General features: G+C 44.3%; 1 protein-coding gene across 1 annotated transcript in view; it reads right to left on the reverse strand.

Annotated features, from left to right (window-relative positions):
- The window catches only part of LOC147688870 (macrophage mannose receptor 1-like), a 758,166-nt gene that overhangs the window by 291,665 nt on the left and 442,971 nt on the right, over window positions 1-23,530 (reverse strand). Inside the window, exons 16-17 of the mRNA XM_086941771.1 lie at window positions 15,787-15,828; window positions 11,327-11,490 (exon numbers count right to left, since the gene is read on the reverse strand). Of these exons, the coding sequence (XP_086797897.1) occupies window positions 11,327-11,490; window positions 15,787-15,828 (206 nt within the window). The remainder of the gene's footprint in view (window positions 1-11,326; window positions 11,491-15,786; window positions 15,829-23,530) is intronic.

The raw sequence follows: 23,530 nt of genomic DNA on the forward strand, positions 1-23,530 counted from the left end.
CCTTTCTCCACCACAGTCTTTTGTTAAAGATGACAGCCCATATTGAGATAGACATTGCGTAAATCAGCTTAATTTCCCAAGTAAAAACCCCTGTTTAGGAGGAGTGTACTGTATCCTGATCCATTCTACTGTAACTCTCTGAAGAACTCCTTAAGTAGTACGTCCTTAAGGTCAATGGGGTACATGTATCAAGCATTTTACCGGGCGCAAACAGGCGGATTCACAGAAGAGGCCTGTTAGCGACTGGAAAAGTGCCTTTTCAGATGCATGTACCTTTTTGCTTTCGCAATATAGGTAATTGCAATATTTTTGCGATAACCTACATTGCGAATACAATTAGGGAATTGCAATTTGCGATTCCCTAATTGAGATGCATACAGCATTTCCTAAATGTGACTGTGCATTTAGGACACCCTAATTACCATCAACTTCAAGTTGATGGTAAGTTGTGCATGCATTGAAAAATGCACAAAAAAGGAATTTTTCAATGTACTATGTAAGGCAAACATGCCCTTAGGGCATGTGTGTGCTACACATGTGCATACTTACCTTGTTTTGGGGGGTGACTCTGGGTGCCTTAAACCCCCTAGGCACCCATGGATTTGCATTCACAAACTGCGATTACCAATTTGGTGATCACAATTTGCGAATGCATTCCCATTCATTCCTATGGGCCTATACGCCCATAGGAATGAATGGACATGCATGCCCTAATAGCGATTCGCAATTTGCAAGTCGCTATTAGGGAATGTTAAGGATTTGCCTGATTATTTGCGAATCCTTCATGCATCCAACCAAACCTCCAACAAAAGAACCCAACTACCTCAACCCCCGCTCCGCCCGCAAACACGCCATCGAACTCTGGGCCCTTATCGACTCTACCTCCCCAGACGCCGCCTTCCTGACGAAGACCTGGCTGAACCCCACCTCAGCCCCCGACATCACCATAGCCATCCCAGAAGATTACAAGATCAGACGCAGGGACCGTACCAACGCATCGGAGGAGGAATCGCCATAGTCCACAGAAACACCCTCAAAGTCTTGACCAACACCGACAACACCTTCAGCACCGCCGAACACATGCACTTTCAGATCCACACCGACCCAAACACCACCCTCAGAGGAACCCTCGTCTACAGACCCCCTGGACCCCGACCACAGTTCAGCGACTCCATTGCCGACTTCATCAGCATACACACCCTCGCCTCCACAGACTACATCCTCCTCTGGGACCTGAACTTCCACCTAGAGAACAACAACGACACCAACTCCACCACCCTGATCGCCAACCTCGACAACCTCAGACTTAGACAGCTTGTGACAACCCCAACCCACTCCGCAAGCCAAACGCTGGACCCCATCTTCACCACAAGCGCCCACGTCTCCTTCAGGCACACCACAGAACCCCACTGGACTGACCACCACTGCATCTACTTCACCTTCAGGAAACCCACCACACACCACCGCACCCCACAAATGCCCCAACGCTGCTGGAGCAAGATCACAGAAGACCAGCTAACCAACTCCCTCGCCCAGAACCCACCTGCCGACTCCGCTGACCCAAACACCTCCGACCGCAACCTTAGACAGTGGATCGACGACTGCACCAACACCCTCGCCCCGCTCAAGACACCCTCACAACAACCACACCAGCAAGAAAGCCACCTGGTTCACTGAGGACCTCCAGGCCTTCAAACGAACCTTCCGAAAACTGGAGAAGAACTGGCTCCGCGAACAAACACTGGACAACTGCGCAGCCCACAAGGATCCACCCGCAGACACCATCAACTCATCAGAACCGCCAAAAGGGCCTCCTTCAAAAACCGCCTGGATAACAACGCACACAACAGCAAAGAGCTCTTCAACATCGTGAAGGAACTCCCCAACCCCAGCTCCAACACCAACGACATTCCGCCTTCGCAAGACCTGTGAGATTCACTGGCCACCTTCTTCCACCGCAAGATCACTGACATCCACAAAAGCTTCAATGCTATGATCACCCCGACAACCACCGCCCCGACGACCACCACCTGCACCAACCGCCTGTTCTCCTGGACCAACGTCAATGACAAGAAAACCAGCAAGACCATGAACACCATCCACTCCGGATCACCACTGGACCCATGCCCCCACCACATCTTCAACAAAGCCAGCACAGCCATCGCACCTCATCTTTGGAAAACAATCAACACCTCCTTCGAGACAGCAACCTTCCGAGAAAGCTGGAAGCATGCCAAGATCAACGCCTTACTCGAGAAACCTAAGGCGGACCCCAAGGACCTCAAGAACTCCTGACCCATCTCCCTGCTCCTATTCCCAGCTAAGGTCACAGAGAAAATCGTCAACAAACAACTGACCTGCTTCCTCGAGGATAACCACATCCTGGACCCGTCCCAGTCCAGGTTCCACAACAACCACAGCACCGAGACCGCCCTCATCGCCTCATCAGGACCCTGCTTGACAATGGAGAAACAGCAGCCCTCATCCTCCTGGACCTGTCAGCCGCCTTTGACACGGTCTGCCACCACACACTACGCACACGCCTACACGACGCCGGGATTCAAGAGAAGGCCCTGGACTGGTCAACATCCTTCCTCTCCGGCAGAACTCAGAGCGTTCGCCTCCCCCCTTCCACTCCACGGCCACCGAAATCATCTGCGGCATATCCCAGGGCTCTTCCCTCAGCCCGACGCTGTTCAACATTTAAATGGCACCCCTCCCCCACGTCGCCCGACAGCATGACCTCAACATCATCTCCTACGCCGACGACACCCAGCTGATCATATTCCTCAGCAAAGACCCTCACACGACCAAGACCAACCTCCACAAAGGAATGAAGGCTGTTGCCGAATGGATGAGGAACAGCAGACTGAAGTTGAACTCGGACAGGATGGAGGTCCTCATCCTTGGCTCCACCCCCACAGCCTGAGATGAATAGCCCCGATACCCACCGATCACGCACGCAACCTAGGGGTCATCCTCGACTCTACCCTCTCCATGACAAAACAGGTCAACGCTGTCTCCTCACCCTGCTTCAACACCCTCCGAATGCTCCGCAGGATCTTCAAGTGGATCCCCACTGAGACAAGAAGAACAGTCACCCAGGCCCTTGTCACCAGCAGGCTGGACTACGGAAACACTCTCTACGCAGGAATGTCGGCCAAGCTCATGGGATAGCTGCAACACATCCAGAAAGCCTCGGCACGCCTGATTCTCGACATCCCCTGCCGCAGCCAAATCACACCAAACCTGAGAGACCTGCACTGGATCCCCGTCAACAAGAGGATAACCTTCAAGCTCCTCATTCACGCACACAAAGGTCTCCACAAGACCAGCCCAGCATAACTCAACACTCGACGTAACTTCTACACTCCCACCTGCCAGCTCCGCTCTTCCAGCCTCGCCCTCGCCACAGTCCCCCGCATCCGAAGAGCGACCACTGGCAGCCGATCCTTCTCCCACTTCGACGCCGAGACCTGGAACACCCTCCCCACCAACCTACGTCAGACCCAGGACCTACTGGCTTCAGGAGACTCCTCAATACCTGGCTCTTCGATCACTAGCAGGACCCCCCCCCCCCACACCCCCAGCGCCTTGAGACCCTCACAGGTGTGTAGTGTCCTCTACAAGTGTTATGATTGATTGATTGATTGATTGATGGGCATTTGTGATTACCAAATAGTGAATCCTTAAAATTCGCTATTTGGTAATCACAAATGATTACCTTGATGTATGTGCCCCAAAGTGCTAGCAATACAATTCAGCACGTAAAGTTCGCCCCTCTCACAAAATAGGCTGTGTGGCTCAAGGGTGCTGCAGATCGGTGAGTATTCATGTGCCTCAGCCAATTGTATAGTCCCCTGTGATTTTGTGTTAGACTTTTTATTCAAGATGCCCCAGTATCTGCTCTTCACTCAATTAGCTGCTCTTCCTACTGTGTGCTAATGCAACGTGGAGCCCCGGTGCGAATCTCCACCACCATGTGGTAGTTCTTTTTGACCGCTGGTAGCCGCGCAGCAAAAAGAGTTGAAGGAAGGAGGCAGAGATTGGCACCAGGGTGCCATGTGAAATCACAGGGACTATAAAACTGAGAATTACTAATACTGGTGGGAAACAGACTGGGATGCATAGTTAACAGTTCTATGTTAATAGATGCTCTTTTGAATGTAAAGACTGCAGAAGGATCGTTTTGGGACCAGAGTCAGCAGTGGCTAATATCTCCCTTTGATATAATGAATTTGTTAAGAAGGGTGATAACATAATTTTTAAACAAATAATAATTACGCAGGAGGTCGTACAAACATCAAGAATAAGTGAGGTAAGCAGAGTAGCATTATAGATCATGTACATATGGAGCCTTGAGTAATCATGGGTCATAAAATATCTTCTTATGGTTCTAGAACACTGACCACGAGTTAATAGATGTGGACCCCTGGAGTGAAGAATGTAAAAGCATACCGTGCCGGGGACTTATGTATGAGAAAGGGCTGTTTTATTCAACATTAGATAACCAAGCGTGCACAAAGAACTTGTGGACCAATAAGCCGAAATGAGCACTGTATATGATGCTGAAGATCCACAACAGGTATTCAACTAAACATGCCCAAAATAATATGAGGGATATACCTGTTTGCAGGAAGGGGCTACTTTGCGAAATAGCAATAGTAAGGTTTGTCCCCAAACATGTCTGGCAACATTACAGTGAGGGGAGGCTGTCACTAATGCAATGAAGGGATGCAATTTTGAGGATAAATGGAGTGAACTTAGGTCCAGAATAAGAGACTTTGTACAAAAAAGTAAAGGAAAAAGTGATTATACTAAATGCAAAGAGTGATATGTATCACTCTGTCTTTTAGAATCTTTATACTATATATATACCGTGTCCTGAAAAAGGTATTATGAACCATTTCGTTGTACACCGAAACCCCGGGTAGACAGATTCTTCTTTATTTTTAAATGCATTATGTACCACTGTGAATTTTGAAAGTTAAATGTTGATTTTTTAATCTTCTGTGCATTATTGCAAAATATAAATGATTGCAGTTGAATGAAGAACAATCAAGTCTTTTTAATTATTTATTGTTTATTTAAATGCATAGAAGATATATAAATGCCAGGGTAAATAATTAAAAATGAAACAAAAATATACATATTTTTTAATTATAGAGTGTTACAAAGATTATTTACACACGTTTTGTAAAAACCTTCAGTGCATTTCCAGTTTGTTCACAAAGAGCTTTTATTGAGGTCCATGTAATTAAAGTGCACCAAAGGGAGCTGCAATTGTTTATGTGTATGCCATCCTGTCCCTTATGGGCATTCTAGGGTTACTCTCCTTGTCTTTGGAGTGCACCATGGCATAGTTGCCACCAAAAGAGCATTAAGAGAGTGTCGTTCTCTTGACTAGATGAGTGAGTAGAAAAGGAATTGAAAGCATTCTACATCTGCAATTACCTGTCCCCCAAGGTGAATCAGGACCCAGTGATAATGTCTGACCTCCCTGCCCATAATTGGGAGAGGATTGCAGTTGACTTCTTTGGACTTTTGGGAGACGGACAGCATCTCATGATAGTCATAGACGAATATTTGCGTTTCCCCTTGTTGGAGACGCTGTCATTGACAACTCATTATAAGGTCATAGAACGGCTTAATGACATCTTTGTAACCTGGGGTATCCCCACGATCTTCAAGCCAGATAAGGGCCCGCCCTTCAACAATATAGAGTGTAAAGAGTTTCTTGCACAAGTCGACGTGAAACACCAAAAGAGTAGACCTCTCTAGCCTCAAGACAATGGTGTAGTTGAAAGGTTTTTGGGCATGCTCAAAAGGGTAATCCAACAAGGGTCCGTGGAAGGAATCAGCGGGAGGCAAGCAATGTACCAGGCCCTCCTGACCTATTTGTGAACTCCTCACTCCACAACAGGTGAGAGTCCAGCTACCTTTTTCAGGAGAGCAATCACAACAAGTCTACTTCAATGGACATCAGATTGGTCCCTGTGCACTGACAAACTTTGTGACACCAACGCTGCTCATCATAGTAATATGAAAGTTTATGCTGATCAGCCCTGACATACCCAGTAAACAGTCTTTGAGAAAGGAGACTGGGCACTGGTAAAGCAGAGACAGATATGAAAGACAGGCACCCCATTCACCACCGATCCTTTACAGGTGGTGACAGCACGTCGGGACACATCACTTTTCAAACACCTACCTCATCACTCGCCAGCTCCTGAAACTACCCTGGAAACAACCACACCTTCAGTTCTGGCTGAAGGAGCCTGTGCCTCCTTTGTCTGATGAGGGTGGACCTCAAAAACTCCAGATCACATGAGCTGGCAGACAAGTGTGAGATCCTCGCAGACTGATTAAGGAGATGTGATTTAATCAATGCCTGCCATTTTTTGTAAAACAAAGGGGGACATGTAGCATATTTGTGCGAGACACACAAGGACCATGGTGGTTCTGGGCAGACTATGAACAGGAACTACTTACAATGCAAGGGAGGTGTTAGGTTGTGGTTTGGGAAGTATACCAAAATGGGAAGAGTATGAATTAATGTTGGAGAATAAAGATATGCTCGACTGAAGCTCCCACGTGTGGAGTAATCTATTTGCATGCTCAAGGGCTGTGGAAAATGCTATAGACAACACCTTTCCAAAAATATCCTAAGGTTTTTTGAAGTCAGCAGGAAAAACTGGTAATGCTCTCCATTCAACATAACCATAGTACATGTACCTACAGTAATAGGGAACTACACAACCAATTTCTCTTTATTTTGGAACTTATATTGAAACTGGAGAATCAGGATGAGGCCATTCTCAAATGGGATATGCCATACAAGAGCAAAGTCATCAACAGACTTGAAAATGAGAAATACAAAAAATTATAGGCAAGAGGCAGGTCTTCTCAATCTTGGAACTTGGGATCCAGATTAACATCCTTATCAACATCAGAACTACTCCCATTGTCACACAACTCAGAACAGAACACTAGATGTGCCTCTTATAGAGAGAGGATAGCACCTCCCTATGTGATGGGAAACAGCTTGTCCTTTATGTTCCACGTAATTGTAAATGATCATGTAGTGTGTCTCAGCGCTTCACTCTACCTTCAGCACCCTAGCTCTCCAGCTAGCTTTACACTATGGGCTTCATTATGCGTTTCGTGGATTTTAGTGTGAGGATATTGAAGAAGTGAAATTTCCGATTCTGACAGAATTCCCTCAACAGAATCCACTGTGTACATGTTTTCTTTGCACAGTAGGGAATAATAACATGGGACCCAAGATACAGAGCCCTTTACCATGTGTTTTCCCCCGATTACCGGAATAAAACCGGTGCATTTTTCAGCTGTCCTGAGACGTGGAAAAAGTCAGTGAGAGTGTCAATCGAGACCAAACGGTGAGTGTGGGAGAGTCAGGAAAAGCTTGTGCTTTTTGTAGGGAGCGCTCCCTCACCCCTGTGCTGCTACAGTGATTGGTCAATTGTTGGTCTTTTCTGATGCCCACAGTACAGGCAGCATCAAAGAGAGGAAGGATATATCTAGACCAAGAATTGTTGAGTCTGGAATTTACAGATCTGATCATTCCCAGCCTGGAGTCAATTGCAATTGCTCGTGGCAGAATTTCAATCGGAGGTCTCACTCTGGGTGAAATGTGTCATTCATCATGAGGGCACTAAACGCAATCTGTTAAATAAATATCAGTCTCTGGATCTGTTTCTTCTTTTGTCCTGGAATATTTCTTGTTTTGTCTTTTGTGCCTATGATGCCAAGAGGAGTAGGTATTGTATTGTATTGTATTGTAAGGGACATTTATAAAGCGCGCTGACACCATGGGTTTCCTGGCGCTGGCAGACTGCTGGGGGGGGACTGGGAGGAATTAGCTAGATTGAGGGAAGAGCCAAGTTTTTAGGGATTTACGGAAGAGGGTAAGGGAATTGGAGATTTTGAGAGAGATGGGGAAAGAATTCCAAAGTTTGGGGGCCAGAAATGCAAATCTCCGGCCTCCAGATCTGCAGAGTTTGACAGGGGGAGTGAGTAAGAGGTGCAGATGAGAGGATCTCAGGTTCCGAGAGGGGCTATAAGTCCTGATGAGAGATTTCAAAAAGACAGGACAGGAACCAGATAAGGATTTAAAGGTGAGGCAGCCGATCTTAAAGGCTGCCCTCGAGGTGACGGGGAGCCAATGCAGTTTTTGAAGGAGGGGTTTGGCGGATTGCCATTTCGGACTCCCAAAGGCCAATCTCGCCGCTTGATTCTGAATGAATTGTAGTCTGCAAAGAGATGTTTTGGGAAGACCATGATAGATAGCATTCGAAAAATCTAAGCGGGAGAGGACGAGGGCCATGATTACTTGGTGAGGGCACTTACACTACTTTTCAATCTTGTGCTATCTTCGAACCAGAGACTTTCTCTTGGATGGAGTTCTGGATCCAGCCTCTTAAGCAGAAGCCACATGAGCATCACCTCACTCTGCCTGTTAGCTTTAGGGTGCATCGAAAGCATTATGTATTCTGAATGTTTCTCAAGTATCAAATACACTCACAATAAAGGTCAGACATGCACATCTGTTGACGAAATTTGGCACACAGGTATAATCCTCATGACGTGGGTCGTAGACATAAAAAAGTTTGAGAAAATTAGAAAATGTCAAAAAACAGGAAATTCGTGAAGGCTCGGGGTCTTGCATCTCCATGGTGCATAAAAGTGGAACTGATGTCACCAGCATGTGTGATATCGCAAATAGTGGAGTTTCACAGCTTCACAACTGCATTGAGTACCACCTGACACCTCTGATAGATACAACTACTCTTGTGATTTTATTCATCAACATTATACAAGCAGTGCCTAATTTGAGCCAGTGGTTTCCAGTGTGCAGCACCGACACTTAGAGCCATATTTCCAAGAAACTGTTCGAGCGCAGTGTTATGCCAAAATTATTAACACCACATTCCGACAGTTTCAAAATGAAGGGATGCACCGTATTTTCAACAATGCGGCACACCCCTGTGGTTCCCCTTGCTCTGGCGCTTTAAAAGCTGCCTAGCTCCAGCACAGGCACCCTAGCACCATTTTGCTAGGGTGCCTGTGCTGCAGGGGCAATTGTTTATGTGCAGGAAGTGACACCTTCCTGCACATAAACAATCTTTTCAAGCAATTTGATCTATTCTATGTGTGCTGCAGAAGGCAGCACACGTGGATAGAGCAAAATGCGAAGAGAAATAAAGCATTACTTCTTGTATCGCCTGCTGAAGACCAGGTATTCCCTGTCTTGTAAGTATGGGGCAGTGTCAAAAAGCAATGGTGTTGAGGTGGTACCCCCACTGTAACACCAATTGCGCACCCCTTTCACACTTAGTGCTGCATAAATAGGGGCCTTATTTACAATGCGGCATTAAGCCACATTAAGTGGCTTCACGCCGCCTTGTAAATAAGTGGCCAATCACCGCCTTCTAAATAAGGCAAAAGAGTTATTCCCACCTGAACTCCTTGTAAATATGCCCCCAAATTGTCAACACCAGCACTTATGACAGTCTGCCACACGGTGGTGCTGCTTGTCATATATGAGCACAACAACAGTTATTTATTAATTCAATAACATTAAAAATTACCTGCTGCTCAAACTATTCTTATAGCTTTGGCGGCCTGGAATAGTCTGATTGTCACACTTGTAGCTCTGTGATGGTTAGTAGTTGTGTTGGTACTGTTATTGGCAGCACTGGCAAGGGCAGTGGGTGATGCAAGCTGCGGTGCCCTCCTAACGTGGGCCTTGGCAGTTCTTTTTTCTTAGAAATTAATCACTGTGCACAAGTACAATTTATACCTGTTATCTATGCAGTGTCAGATCTGTCTTGCAACGATTAACTTATTACAGTACAGCTCTCAAGTTTTTTTAAAAGTGTCTTCATTTAGTCTTCTCGAGTTCTCCAAACCCCTGCTTTCCCCCTTTTGATTCCTACCCTTCAGTTTTACTGTTCATTAGATCGATGTTGCACGTTCAGAGCTCAAATGTTGTCTACCTTTATCAAATGTGGAAAAAGAAAGCTGTAGGGACATATCATAAAGAGAATTATTGCCGCTTTAGCGGCCATTTTTGGCCCAAAAGCCGCGATAATTCTATTGCATTATTAACAAGGACACGCAAGCGGGTGTATACTTGATTTATCTCCCATTTCTGTAACCACTCGCAACGCATCGATATTGGCAAGGAGGGGTAGCGATGATAATCATCACGCTACTCCTGGCCTAACGCAGGAATTTAACGTCTTCTAAATTCCTGTGTTAGGCATACCTAACATGGGAGGTGGATTATGGGGTTAAGGCCACCGGGCCTTATCACCAAGATCATCACCGTTTTGGGAGGGACATCACTGTTTCTTAGGCGATGTTTGGCCATTTGCCCGCCATCGCTGGAATATTTATCGCCATAGTGCTGAGCGTTGCTAATACCAAGCTAGCTTGGAGAGACATTCCAGCGATAGCCGGCGTTAAAAAAAACCGCCATAAGCACGCTCTGCGATAATTATCACCAACCCTAGATAATATGCCCCTTGGTGTCATAGCCTGTGGCACTTATTGGTAAACAACTAATGGGAACCCACCATAAACATACATGATTTTCCAACCAGCAGACTGCAGCCTTTTTATCATGTTGCCTTCTTAACAACTTTGATCACGCTTTCTTTCCTGGGAGAATATACTCGGGCCTGAGTGGAAAAAGGATATTAGAGTATAGTGCAGGACAGCATAGTCTGTGTCCTGGAACCGGACATGGGCCTGAGATTGCAATCTCAATCTTCGGCTGGCTGTGGGAGCTCAGCTTGGGCTCAGTGGCATCAGAGGGAGTCCCCAGCTAAGATCAGTCATCCCCATGTGCTCCATCTTTCATATGTCATTGGCATGCTGTAACATCCACTGTTTTCATGTCCCAGAGTGACACAGTTCATGGATTCAACTTCAACTTGCTTACACATACCCTCAGTACTGCCCTTTTGCCACCTTCTCCCAGCTCAAAATTTCCTGTCAGCTTTTCTAAAACAATCTCAGAACAGGTAGCTTTCCATAGTCTTATGTCACCTTGGCACAGTATCTTCCTGATAGTAGCAAATAGGGTGGCGTGAAATCCTGTAATATATGTTAACTGTGAGTACCTAAGACATTCTGCATTGACTATATTGTCATGTAAAACTATTCCCATATATTTCTCTGTTTCCAGAACCCTTGGGATATGGACCTCTCTTTGGTACATTAATTTGCTTTTTTAGATTAAAGGCTTCACATGTTACCACCATTCAATTATAGGTTATATTGATTAATGAATTCTTACATATCGCCATAAGAACCTTCTCTCAGATTCACCATCAATAACAAGAAGGTCTCCAAAATTCTTCCTGCAAAATTCTCTAGCTTTTTCCATTGGGAGTTCTTGGGTATTAACATAGTAATGAAAATTGTTGTATACTATCCATCCATCATCGAGAATCACATATTCTGAAAGACAAAAAGACATTAATTTAGAGGATGCATTCTCCATAAAAATAATTTTAAAAAGTTACATGTGAGACATAAAGTCAAACTACCATGCCAGATACGTTTTACATAAAATGGTCGCCGACCTACATTAATAACAACTGTGTTTGCTGAATAAGAATGACGAAGACCGAGACATCCCTACAGGATACAGGTCATTATTTTTAAAGGCAAGGCTTGTAGTGATAACATATTCAGATTATATTTTCTACACAAAATTACGTATTCTATAAAAATGTAATACCCATTTTCCTCACCCAATATTTATTCAAACCTGTGGCGAATACTGTCACAGCCCAGCATCAAAATTATGCCAAATGCAATAGATTACTGGATATCAACAAAGCCTGTTTCAGGCCACGGATGATGGCCACGTCTGTAGTGGATGATCCCTGAATGTACCTGTTTCATACACATTAGTGATGTCTCTCTCTCTATACATTCAGGCTCCAGACCAAACTCAATTATATTTAACAGTGTATTTTGGGAAAAATAATTCAATAGTTTGCATTCCCTCATCATAGTCTACCTTTGCTTTGCAAATAATTTATTAAGGTTTCTAATCTACAAACATTTGAAAAAAGGTATATCAGGTAATTTAAATTCTTCTTTTAATTTATCTAAGCTTTTTAATACACCTTATTTTAAAATAATTTGAGAATGTAGTGATATGTTACTCATGTCATAAAATACAAAAAGGATCTCAAATGCTACATAGTTATTATTATTTACAAAAACCCTTGTATTTATAGCCAGCCTTTCAGAATGTCCTAAATCACACAAATAAGTGAAGTTTCCAAATTTTAAAAAGAGGAAAGCGTTTGTCTGGAGAAAGAAAACTGTTAAAAAATTGATCTTTAGATCTGCTATTTTGACACAGTTGATATAATCTTGTCGCCTCTTGACCACCATAGCTGGTATGCAGTAAACGTGCCAGGAACTTGCAGGAAAAAGCCCTGCCAGGAACGAACAAACTATCCCAGCAGACAGATGAGATTTTGCTGCATTGGTAGAGGAGTAGTCGGTAAAGAAGGCATCAGGACGTCATGTTGAGTATGTAGAGTAGCACCAGTGGGTGAGTTGATCTCTAGGATCAACCCAAAGTGGGAATCCTGCCATGCAATGTGACAACTGGACTTGACCTAATCATGTAAACTTTGAGGTTGAACCAACGCAATTGCTCAAGAAGGGTCACATAGTGGGTTTTAGCCTTTGTAAGTGCACAGTTCTTGGAAGCATCCCAGACTGGTACCTTATATAGATTAGCAATCTGGCATTCAGAGTGTTCAATCTCACGCAAAAGTGTTTTTTGGACTCCAGCTATTTCCTGTAAGGAGAGCCCTCGTGTTACCACTTAGAAGGCATCACATCCTGGAGCGTACATTTAGTTAATCATCCAACATGGTTTATGGCCAAGAGACAGAGGGTCTGTATGAATGGTTTCGATACTCTGGTGCATTACAATGTTTTGTGGTAGACTGAAATTAAGACCTACATAAATATAATTGATTCCATGCTTGACCATTTCCTATACCACTGCAGATGCATATGCTGGCTGGAAAAAATGAATCTTCACAACTGAGTCATTCACTCAAGCATCAGCTAATTTACTCAAGAATTTAACAAAGGGTGTCTGAAGTGACTTCCATGGCCTCTGTGTTCATTGGCGATAAAGGCTTACAACTGAGGATGCACTCTAAGCTTATGAAGATGCTAATGAAGGCTGAAGCAGGAAGTGAGGTCCTGGGAACAATGTAAAGGTTTTCTCTGATTGGTTCTTTTATTTATGGTTCATTAAATGCAACAATGCTACTTCTTAAATATGTTCAAATGCATGAAGATTTTGAATTGGTTCAATGGATGTTCTTTGGTAATACTGTGAAAATGAATGATTCCTGAAGCAAGTGCTGTTTAAAAAAGAATGGAGTTTGGGTAAAAGTGACTTGATATTTTTGAACCTGGTAAAAACATATTTTCTTTCTTGATTATGGTGCCACATGCCACAGTGGTCTACCTTATTTATCTTTCTACCTAAGCAAAAGGAACAACTTTGGTGTTTTCTTTGTTTTTGTCGGAGAGCACAGCAAGTCACAGAGGCAGGCAGTCCTCTGAGATTCCTTCCACAGGTCCAGAAAGTGACCTGAAGAGTGGGTCCGAGGGTCAGATTTTCATATCTGGTGCATCCTTTGAAGTTGGGTGAAGTTTCAAGAGGTTTCTCTTGAAGTGCTTTGAATTTCCTGTCTCTCCTGCCCTGGCTCCAAGCAAGTAGTGACAATGTGATGGTGACAAGCCCTTTGTGTGAAGGCAGATCACAGCCTTTTCAGTTGCAGGTGGGGTTGTGCCCAGTTTATTGCTTTATTTAATAATGCTTTGGTGTACACAACATGCACAACATAAACCCTATCAGATACCCTACATAGATATTGTCACCAGATGTTCAACGTTTAATGGCAGTTTACTACAATTTACTATTTAGTAAATTTGTAGCGCATCATCTCATCAAGAGCTGCTTATATAATGGGTATTTGGGATGTCACCAATGAAGGAGTAGTTAAATCTTTCCGATGAAGAATTTCTTATATTGCTGTGAAGGCGAAGGTGATTGTAGGATGTAAGGGGAAGTAGAGAAACTACCTTCCTCCTCGCCACTAGGGACAATGTTCCCAGTCCTCAACTTTGGTGTGGTATGCTTATTCATGCTGGGCTATTCAAAATGTTTTATTACGTTTTTCAATTAATCAATTTTGCATTACACTGTATTCAATAAGCACCTCTTTCTATAAAATTTTATATAATTAAACACAAGTAAAGAGGTTAATTTTAGTGAGCCTCTATTATCTTAAAGCTTTTGGGGCCAGATGTATAAAGCATTTTATCATTCGGGAATGACGCAATTTGGTGAATCAGTAACCTATTACCGACTCGTAAAATAGAGTTTGCGAGTCGCTATTAGGAAGGGGCATGTTAAGGGCATCCCTTCCTCATATCGAGTCACACACTGGTATGTAGGAATGTTTTGCCAACGAGAATGTGGTCGCAAAACATTCGCAGTTACTACCAAATTCAAGTTGGTGGTAACCCATTCGCAAACAGGAAAGTTCCCCAAGAGACTCCTTCCCCTTTGTGAATGTGGATGAAACCATTTTTTTATTAGCAGGCAGTGGTTCCATGGATCACTGCCTACTCTTAAAAAAGGAAAAGAAAACTTGTCATTTTTATTTTTGTAATACCGCCCATTTTCCTTTAAGGATAACGAGCTGCATTACAAAAAAGAAAATATTGCTTTATTAAAAAAGCAATAACAGACATAGTGGTCTGCTGACCCCAGCAGGCCACCATCCCTGTGATTGTAGCCATTTCCAATGGGTCGCAAATTGCGACCTTCCTCATGAATATTGATGAGGCAGGTCATTTGCGACCCACTGGGAATTGCTAAATGTCTCTGACACACATGATTTTGCAAGGTTCTAATTGTGAGTCACAAAAACTCACAAAATCAAATGGTCATACATCTAGCCCTTAGTCTCATATATTTTGCTGAGCCAAGTTCCCAATATCTGTTTTGTAATTAGGATTAGACGCATAGGGTCACATTACGATGGCATTTGGACAAGCGTCAGACCGCCATCGCTGTGGGATAATCTCACCAAAATGTGTTTTCTTATAAGAGAATGTTTGTAAAACGATGTGCACGTGTGTGGCCAATGAATATGGGCATCACGTGACAAATCTACACAAAGTCATAAAGTAAATCGTTTTGTAATTCAAACTTATGAACATATTGTTTTCACAAATAAATCTTTAATTTTCGACTCGTAATACTGTTTTGGATACACCACATTTTTGGCAGCCCTTAGTGGCTAAAGACTCTTACCTTCATACAGAAACCTTTATTATTAGGGGAAGTGTATGTTTTTTCTTTTCCTTCTCTTTAATATGTAAAACTGGCTAATTGGTTGGCTTGAAATTAGTTATTTTAATTGTAGTTTTTGATAGGGTTTTACTTATCTGTGATCCAATTTTATAATATTTGACAAGATGGCAAGTAGAGGCATGGATCCTCTTCAAAATACACACTAGAGACGCGTGAGGATAATTTTGGATTGATTTATCCTCCAAGTGCTGCATCCTGACGTTTCTGTTATTTTTATAATTGGTGAAGTAAACAACAGGGAATACAAATGTTTTTTTTCCTTAAATTATTTTTATTTATTTAATTGACTAAACACAGTAAAAAAAAAAAAAAAAAAATCATACCGGGTATTGCTGAATTTGTTGGTTCAGGTTTTACCATCTCTCCTGAAAAAACAGAAAAAAAGTTAATTCATTATTACATAACATTTTGTTAGCCCTTAAAAGAATGATTGATTTTAACTCTGTAGCACACAGTATTTGCCATATTTATTTGCAGACACAACTTGTGCATGTAAACGGACTATATGTCGACTGATTGAATAATTTCAGAAACTCTAGAATTCCCGAAGGTTGACAGCCTTGCTAACCCTAGGATTACCTCACGTGGGGTCCATAAATGCTCTCTGCCACAATGGAAAGCTTGCATTTTCTTTTGCTCTTGTGACTCATGCACCACATTGGTGTCATAATACCTGGGATCCTTCTATTGTTTTAAGGTACTGGCATTGCAGACAGATATTACTACTAATTATCAAGGTGACCCAATGTTTAGTGGTTCTGGTACTTGCGTCCTCATCTATATGGAAGTGAGTCGAACTTTCACTTTAGCCAGCTGCCCATTCACGGAGGCTTGGGAGAAACCTGGTGGAGTCCCTTAGCCCCAGTGGAGAACAATGGGTCCTCGTCGCCGCACCAATAGCATCTTGTAAAGTGATCAGGCCATTATCATCATCCCATTACAACATGTCATTGCCTCCTCAGCTTTCGTGCTCTTGACAGTAGGAGAGAAATATGGGGCATTCACAGACAGACACTACTCCCTCCCTCCACCAATTTCAGGGGTTATAATCTTTTTTCAAAACCATTAATATAATCCACATATGCATCTGAAATAGGGTCAGACTATCAACCCAAATCCACCTTAATGCTGCACATAGCTTTCTTCGCAAAACATATTATAGTTAAAGGATGACCAAATGCTGGGATAAGATCATAGTGGACATCAAAGAGATGAGATCTCAAACAGATGAAGATAAAACATTACTGCAGACTACATCAGTATAAAAATTAGCATCTACATGGTTTTGACTGAAAAGTGTGACTTAGTACATAGGAGTTGTGGCCCTCCTTTAACTTACCTACCTTTCCATTCAGTTGTGGGTTGGTGTTCTAACACATCCTATTCTTCTTGAATGCACAAAAGCATGCATTTGGTGCATTCTGGCTATGATTCTTGAGGACCCTGAGAAGTAAAGTGTGCATAATCTACTGAGGTGGAGAAACTGAAGAAAATATCGTATTTCTGCTCTTGGTTGCTTTTAAAAAGTTATTGCCTGCTGGATAAACCTGTCTAGAATCTGACAGTGGGGTACTGAAGACATGTCACCAAGTAGGCTTGATTGGAGGTAATTTCCTTGGTCTTGACAAGATTCCTCTCAGAATACTTTAGCTTGAATCTTGAAGTTTAATGCCCACAATGTATCTCAATGGCAAATAAGTTGGCTAAATAAATTGGAGAATGAACCCAGTCATTGATTGAGGACTACTGGAACAGTGGTGGAGCTGGCAATGATGGAACTGTTTACGAGGTGAAAGGGCTGTTGAATAATGTCAGTGGTGCCCCAAATTTTGAGGGGGCAGAGCTAATTGCCATCTTGTGAGGAGTATTTTCCCAGCACTCCTCGTTCACCCTGGTGCAACCTACCTGTCTTCTGCTGACTAGGCGCTGCTCCAGGGGGCAGAGGTGACCTGCAATTGCCTGGGTGGATGAGAGGCTGGGGAGAGCTGAGGAACCCACTGCTTTACCTCTACTTCCCACCAAGGGCACATCTGCTGTGGTGCTATGCTGAGGCGTTGGAGAGAGTACGACAGTGAAGGTTTGAAAGAGGTCACAGACTTTGTGGTTGCTTGTGCTCCATTTATGGGCTACGCCCCCCCCGCACCCGGATGTGCACCACTACCTCGCTGACGTGTCACCCCTGAGGAGAAATTCTCTTGCTTCTCCCTCCCCTGATGAGTTGCCATGTGGCCCTTGATATGGGATGAGGATTATTGCGGGGGATAATTCCTTTGTACAGGATCCTCCATGCGCTGGGCTGGCCCCCTGGGTAGAAGAAGCCCTGTATCGCCCGTGCCCTGTCGGAAGCTACATGCACTACCACAGCCCGTGGGAGTTGGGCAGTTACTAGGGAGCCTCGGCTGGTGCACCATATTTTGGGATATCCTTGTTGCATGCGCATGACATTGTCCTTGGGCTGCATATTGGCAGTGGAACTGCTTTGATGACACTCATTACCACATATGTCCCCACCTTTGCCAGACAGTGCTGGACCCAGGACCATGGTGTAGTGAATGGGGAGTATTGCTGTACGGTGTTGTTGACTACCACACTGCAGGAACACAGCGCATCTGTTTTTCCTGCCCCTTCATTACTGGGCGCTCGTGTGAGTGTTGTTGTGAGGCTACGCGACCCTGGCAGCTTCCTCACCTATCTCTGTTTAACCTTTCTTGGCCCCAGGCTGTTCAGTCATGTCCCAAAATATTCCTATTATGGGGCAGACGCACAGGCATAAGGAGGACCATCCTATGGGACCCCCACCTAAATGAGCTGTTTTGAATCCATCAACTTTACCTGCAGATACTAGCTCCCACCTGGTGATAAACTGAATGCTATCTTGGCAGCTAACATTTTTGCCAGAGAAGCTCTGGGGTATAAAATCAACCACCTAGGGGTGGATCTGAGTCTATTATGTGATGATTATAATCAATCAATCAATCAATCATTTGTAAAGCGCACTATATACCTGTGAGGGTCTCAAGGCGCTGGGGGGGGGGGGGCGCTACTGATCGAACAGCCAGGTCTTGAGTATCCTCCTGAAGGTCAGCACGTCTTGGGTCTGTCGTAGGCTCAGTAGGAGAGTGTTCCATGTCTTGGCAGTGAAGCGGGAGAAGGATCTCCCACCGGTGGTTGTTATTCGGATGCACTGGACAGTGACAAGTGAGATGTCGGCGGAGTGTAGCTGGCGGTTCGGGATGTAGAAGGAGAGCCGTCTGTTGAGGTAGGCTAGGCCAGTCTTGTGGAGTGCCTTGTGTGCGTGGGTGAGGAGCTTGAAGGATATACCCCCTTGTTGACGGGGAGCCAGTGCAGGTTTCTCAGGTGGGTGGTGATGTAGCGGTGGCGTGGTATGTCAAGGATCAGTCGTGCCGAGGCGTTTTGGATGCGCTGTAGTCGTTTGATGAGCTTGGTCGGGGCTCCCGCATAGAGGGCGTTTCCGTAGTCGAGTCTGCTACTGATGAGGGCCTGGGTGACTGTCTTTCTTGTATCTGTCGGGATCCATCTGTAGATATTGCGGAGCATGCGAAGGAGGAGGAGACGGCGTTGACTTGCTTGGTCATTGAGAGTTATAGGAAACTTTCTGACTAGGTGCAAAAGGTGAAAACTTGTTTTGGACTTGACCCCTTTCACGAATGACCATGCATCCATAATTGCTTCTTTGACTGAACGAATTAGAGTCCTGGAAAGTAGAGTGGAAGATCAAGAAGGCATGGCCCAGTGCAATATCATTAAAGTGTTTGGGTTACTGGAAGATATCAAAGTAGACTCTATGCTTACCTTTCTAAAGGGTTGGCTTCCGGACGTGGTTGCCCAGGAAGACCTGCCTAAATTGTACACCAGAGAGAGAGAGAGAGAGAGAGAGAGAGAAAGAGGGAGAGAGAGGGAGAGAGAGTGAGAGAGAGAGAGAGAGAGAGGGAGAGAGAGGGAGAGAGAGAGAGAGAGAAAGAGAGAGAGAGAGAGAGAGCACACAGGGTGCCAACTTGGCATCCTAGGTCTGGCGTACCCCTGAGACCAGCAGCGGCACGTCTGATGCACTTCTAAGATTTTTTGTTACACCAGGTGTGGGCTGCTGGCAACTTTTGATGGAGAATGTGCAAGTTTCGATCTTCCTCGACTTTATGAATACAATGCAGAAGCGTAAAGTTATCTTTTGAGCAGTAAAAATGATCCTGTAAGAATTGGAACTCCCCTATGCCTTAAGGTTCCTGGCCAACTTGAGATTTCAGCTGGAAGGCAAATCTCTTTTTTCCCTGACCCAGCAGAATTTTGGGTCTGGGTTGACACTTATAACACCCAGGGCCACTTGGAGTGGCCAAGGGACTACACCGGACACAAGGGCTGTAGTCAGCCATGGTTGCTGATGTGTAGAGGGGCCCAGTCCTCCCAACAGCAGGCTAGGGCCCTCAACACACTGCACTGGCTAGTGATCGAGACACAAATTAGGTTTAAGGCACTGTGTGTTGCTTTTAAGGCCCTGCAAAACTCAAGTCCCACCTACATAATTAAACACTTCCAATGGTACACGCCAGTCCACGCACTTCGCTCGGCTCCCTGAAACAGGTGAGGGCACCATCCCCACACCTCCAAAGATGGGGCGGCAAAAGCTTCTTCAATGTCACATACAGATGGTGGAACAAACTACCTCTGCATCTAAGAAACTCCATCAATCCCATGTCCTTTAGAAAAAGACTGAAAACGTGGCTTTACACCCTGTAAACAGTGTTGCATGGGCTCCCACACACACAGTGCTCTGTGAACTTCCTTCATAAGCGCCTAGACGGCTCTGTGTAGTAGAGCGCTCTACAAATATATAAGTAAATAAATAAATAAAATAGAGCCAGTGAAGATCAGGTCCTGGCAGCGGCCACCCAGTTATTTAAAACACTGCTGAGCAATGAGGGAGTAGGGAGACCTCTAGAGAATATATTCTGGTTTGGATTTAGAGAGCGATCAAGGATGACACACTCGAGCGTCTCTACCTAAAGTCACTCGTCGAACTGCTGACTACATTATCTGACCATGTTCTACAGGACCTTAAGATAAAGGGTTGAGAATATCACAGAAGGCCTTTTTTGTTATTGAAGCCAAGTAATCCTTTCAGCTATTCATAAGCCCTGGGAAAGTGGTTATGGGGAGAGAGTGTTAACTTTGTTTATTTCAAGTTTGTCCCACCTTCAACCTTAAGTAACCCATCCACTGTGGTATTGCTGAAGGCAAGATAATACTATGGTTTGGCATGGTTTTAACAGAGCACTGCTGCACATCTGTCCCGGGTCAGTGAAGTTGGGATGTGTTATGATTGTTGAACTGTTTTGTTAGTTTCTATACGTGTTTCCCAATGAGGTGTACACATTATTTTGTCAATCAAGTGAATGGGTGGGGGAAGAGGAAAGGGGTTTCACAGGGTCCATGCTATTGGGCTGTGTTTCACTTACTATGACATGCACTGCTCCAGCTGATATGGTTATCACATGGAATGTGCAAGGCTTTAACTCTCGGAGTAAAAAACACAGGGTGCAAATGTTTATTAAATGGAGTAGGCTCCAGGTTGCCTTCCTCCTGGAAATGCACCTTACTAAGGAGGAAGGCTTAGCTCTGCAAAAGCGCTGTCGAGGGAGAATCTGTGCTACAAGCTACTCTTGATATGCTAGGTGGTATTAATCTGTGTCCTTTCATGAACACCATTGTTTACCTGAAATAGAAATCATTGATGCAGACATTACTATGGGTTAAAGTTGATGGTAAATATAATGCTTTCATTAATATCTATGCCCCAAATGTTGATCAATCAACCTTCCTAATGGCCCTAGTACTACATGTAACCGCTGTATTACATTACCCACTGTTACTGAGAGGATTTCAATTGTGTAGCTGATATTCTACTGGACAGATTGCATCCCCTCTATCCTTCTTCCTGGTTGGTAAGACTGCTCAGTTCTTTAGCAGATGGTCTAAAGGTTGGGTGTTCATAAACTCCTGGAGGGCTCATAATCCCAAAGCATGTGACGATTCAGACTTTTCGGTAATACATGATGTCTTTGTTTGGCTTGGTAAATTATTATGCACTGGAAATATACACAACAGGGTGATGCAGACAGAATACCTTAATAAAATTTACTCCAACAATAACCAGCGCTTGCATTCGCTTAGGTAGGATAAGGATAGATTGCGCATACCCCCCTGGGTGCTCAATGTCACAGCGTTGATAGACACGGCTTTTAGAACTTTTAGAGCTACCCTGAGGGGCTCGTTCCATAACTATTTCTGTGAGAATAGGGGAAAAGCATTCTCTCTGCTAGAGAAATGGGAGGCATTCAAAGTGATGGTGTGAAGCCATTGTATTGCCATGATGGCAAGGGTCTGCGCACAACTGCATGCTGAAAAAATAGTCAACTTATAATAACATTAAATCGCCTAGTACTGGTGATCTGGTATCCCTGGGCATCCTTCGACTTGAGAGAGGACAAGCTGTTGAAAATGGTGTAGGGGCTTAAGATATAGGACCAAGGGCCTATATTGGTAAGGTGCACAATGAACTCAATAAAGCTTGGAGGTTGTCAAGTCAAGTCAAGTCAAAATATTTATATAGCGCACTATATACCCAGAGGGTCTCAGGCGCTTGAAGAAGGGTGGGGAACTACTTGTCGAATATCCAAGTTTTAAGTTGCTTTCTAGTTAAGCTGCTACGGAAAGAAGTAGTCTGCAAAGACTCCAGCTGCATGATTCAGACGATCACCTGGTTTACACCCAAACTGAAATTAACACAACTTTCTTGGCTTACTCTACACACCTTTATGTGCAGAGGGAGAAAGTTGAGATCCAAGCTCTCCATGATTATGTTTTTGCATTGGGGGATAGACGACTACCCGCGGATGTTGGTGTCCTCTCTGGGGGGGGGAGATAGTGTTTCAAGAAGTCAGTGGTGCCACTAAGGCACTGGCTAGCGGTAAGGTACCCAGATCTAATTGGTTGCCTGATGAATTTGCTGCAAAGTACGTTGACCACCTGACTCCAGTCCTGACAGGACTGTACAATGAGGCCAGGTTTTCCAGTCTGTTTTCTGCCAATGATGAGCGTGGCCCTGCTCATCCCTCTCCTGAAAAAACGCAAAGACGAGGACAAAGGGATGCATTATAGACTCCTATGGTGGCTCTATCCATGCTGATCAGTGCGGATTCATACAAATGTGCAGCACAATACCCAATGTGCTACAACTGGTACAAGTCAGACATTCCCCCTGAGTAACTACCTTGGGGCCTTCGCAATCTCAATAGAGATTGAGAAGGCATTTGATTCTCTGAGGTGGCATTGTACTGGGCTCTGGGTTCCTTTGATGGACACAGCTACTCTACACCACACTGACAGCTTGCATAAAGACTGGTACTGTTATAGCGGACCAGTGTCACGTTGGGAGGGATATGCGGCAAAGTTGCCCTCTCTCACCAGTGCTATTTGTCATGTCTGTAGAACCACTACTCCTTATGCTTCGCCAAGGCGAGTACTATCATGGAATACAGGTCTATGGTTTTCCCTGTGTGTCTCCCTTTATTAAGATGGCATGCTGTTATACCTCCAAGGCAAACACTTGGATGTGGAGGGTGCCTTTAAGGTGTTGGAGGAATTCGGTCGCCTCTCTGGCTTATACGTGAACTGGTGCAAGTCCAATGTTTTTCCGCTGCTCACAGTAGTGACGACGGAAAAACTGATATGGGGGCGATCTTCTTTGGGAGTCAAATACATTTGAATATTTGGGAGTGCGCATTTATCATGCAGCAGCTGAATTATTGGAAGGTAACATTAGGGCTTCAATTGTTTCCCTGAGACAATCTGTATATTTTTAAATCATGCTTCCCCTTTCTGTGATGGGTAAGTTCACACTTACAATAATGGTATTTCTCCCACAGCTTTTGTATTTTTTCGCTTCACCCCCAGTAACAATACGATTTCCCAAATTCATCTTTTGCAAGATCAGGCCTGTACAGCAAAGCAGTTAGCAAAGTGGCAATCCCTCCTACAGTTCAGCATCTCTTC

Source organism: Lissotriton vulgaris, chromosome 10 (assembly GCF_964263255.1).
Source record: "Lissotriton vulgaris chromosome 10, aLisVul1.2, whole genome shotgun sequence".
Classification (NCBI taxonomy): domain Eukaryota; kingdom Metazoa; phylum Chordata; class Amphibia; order Caudata; family Salamandridae; genus Lissotriton; species Lissotriton vulgaris.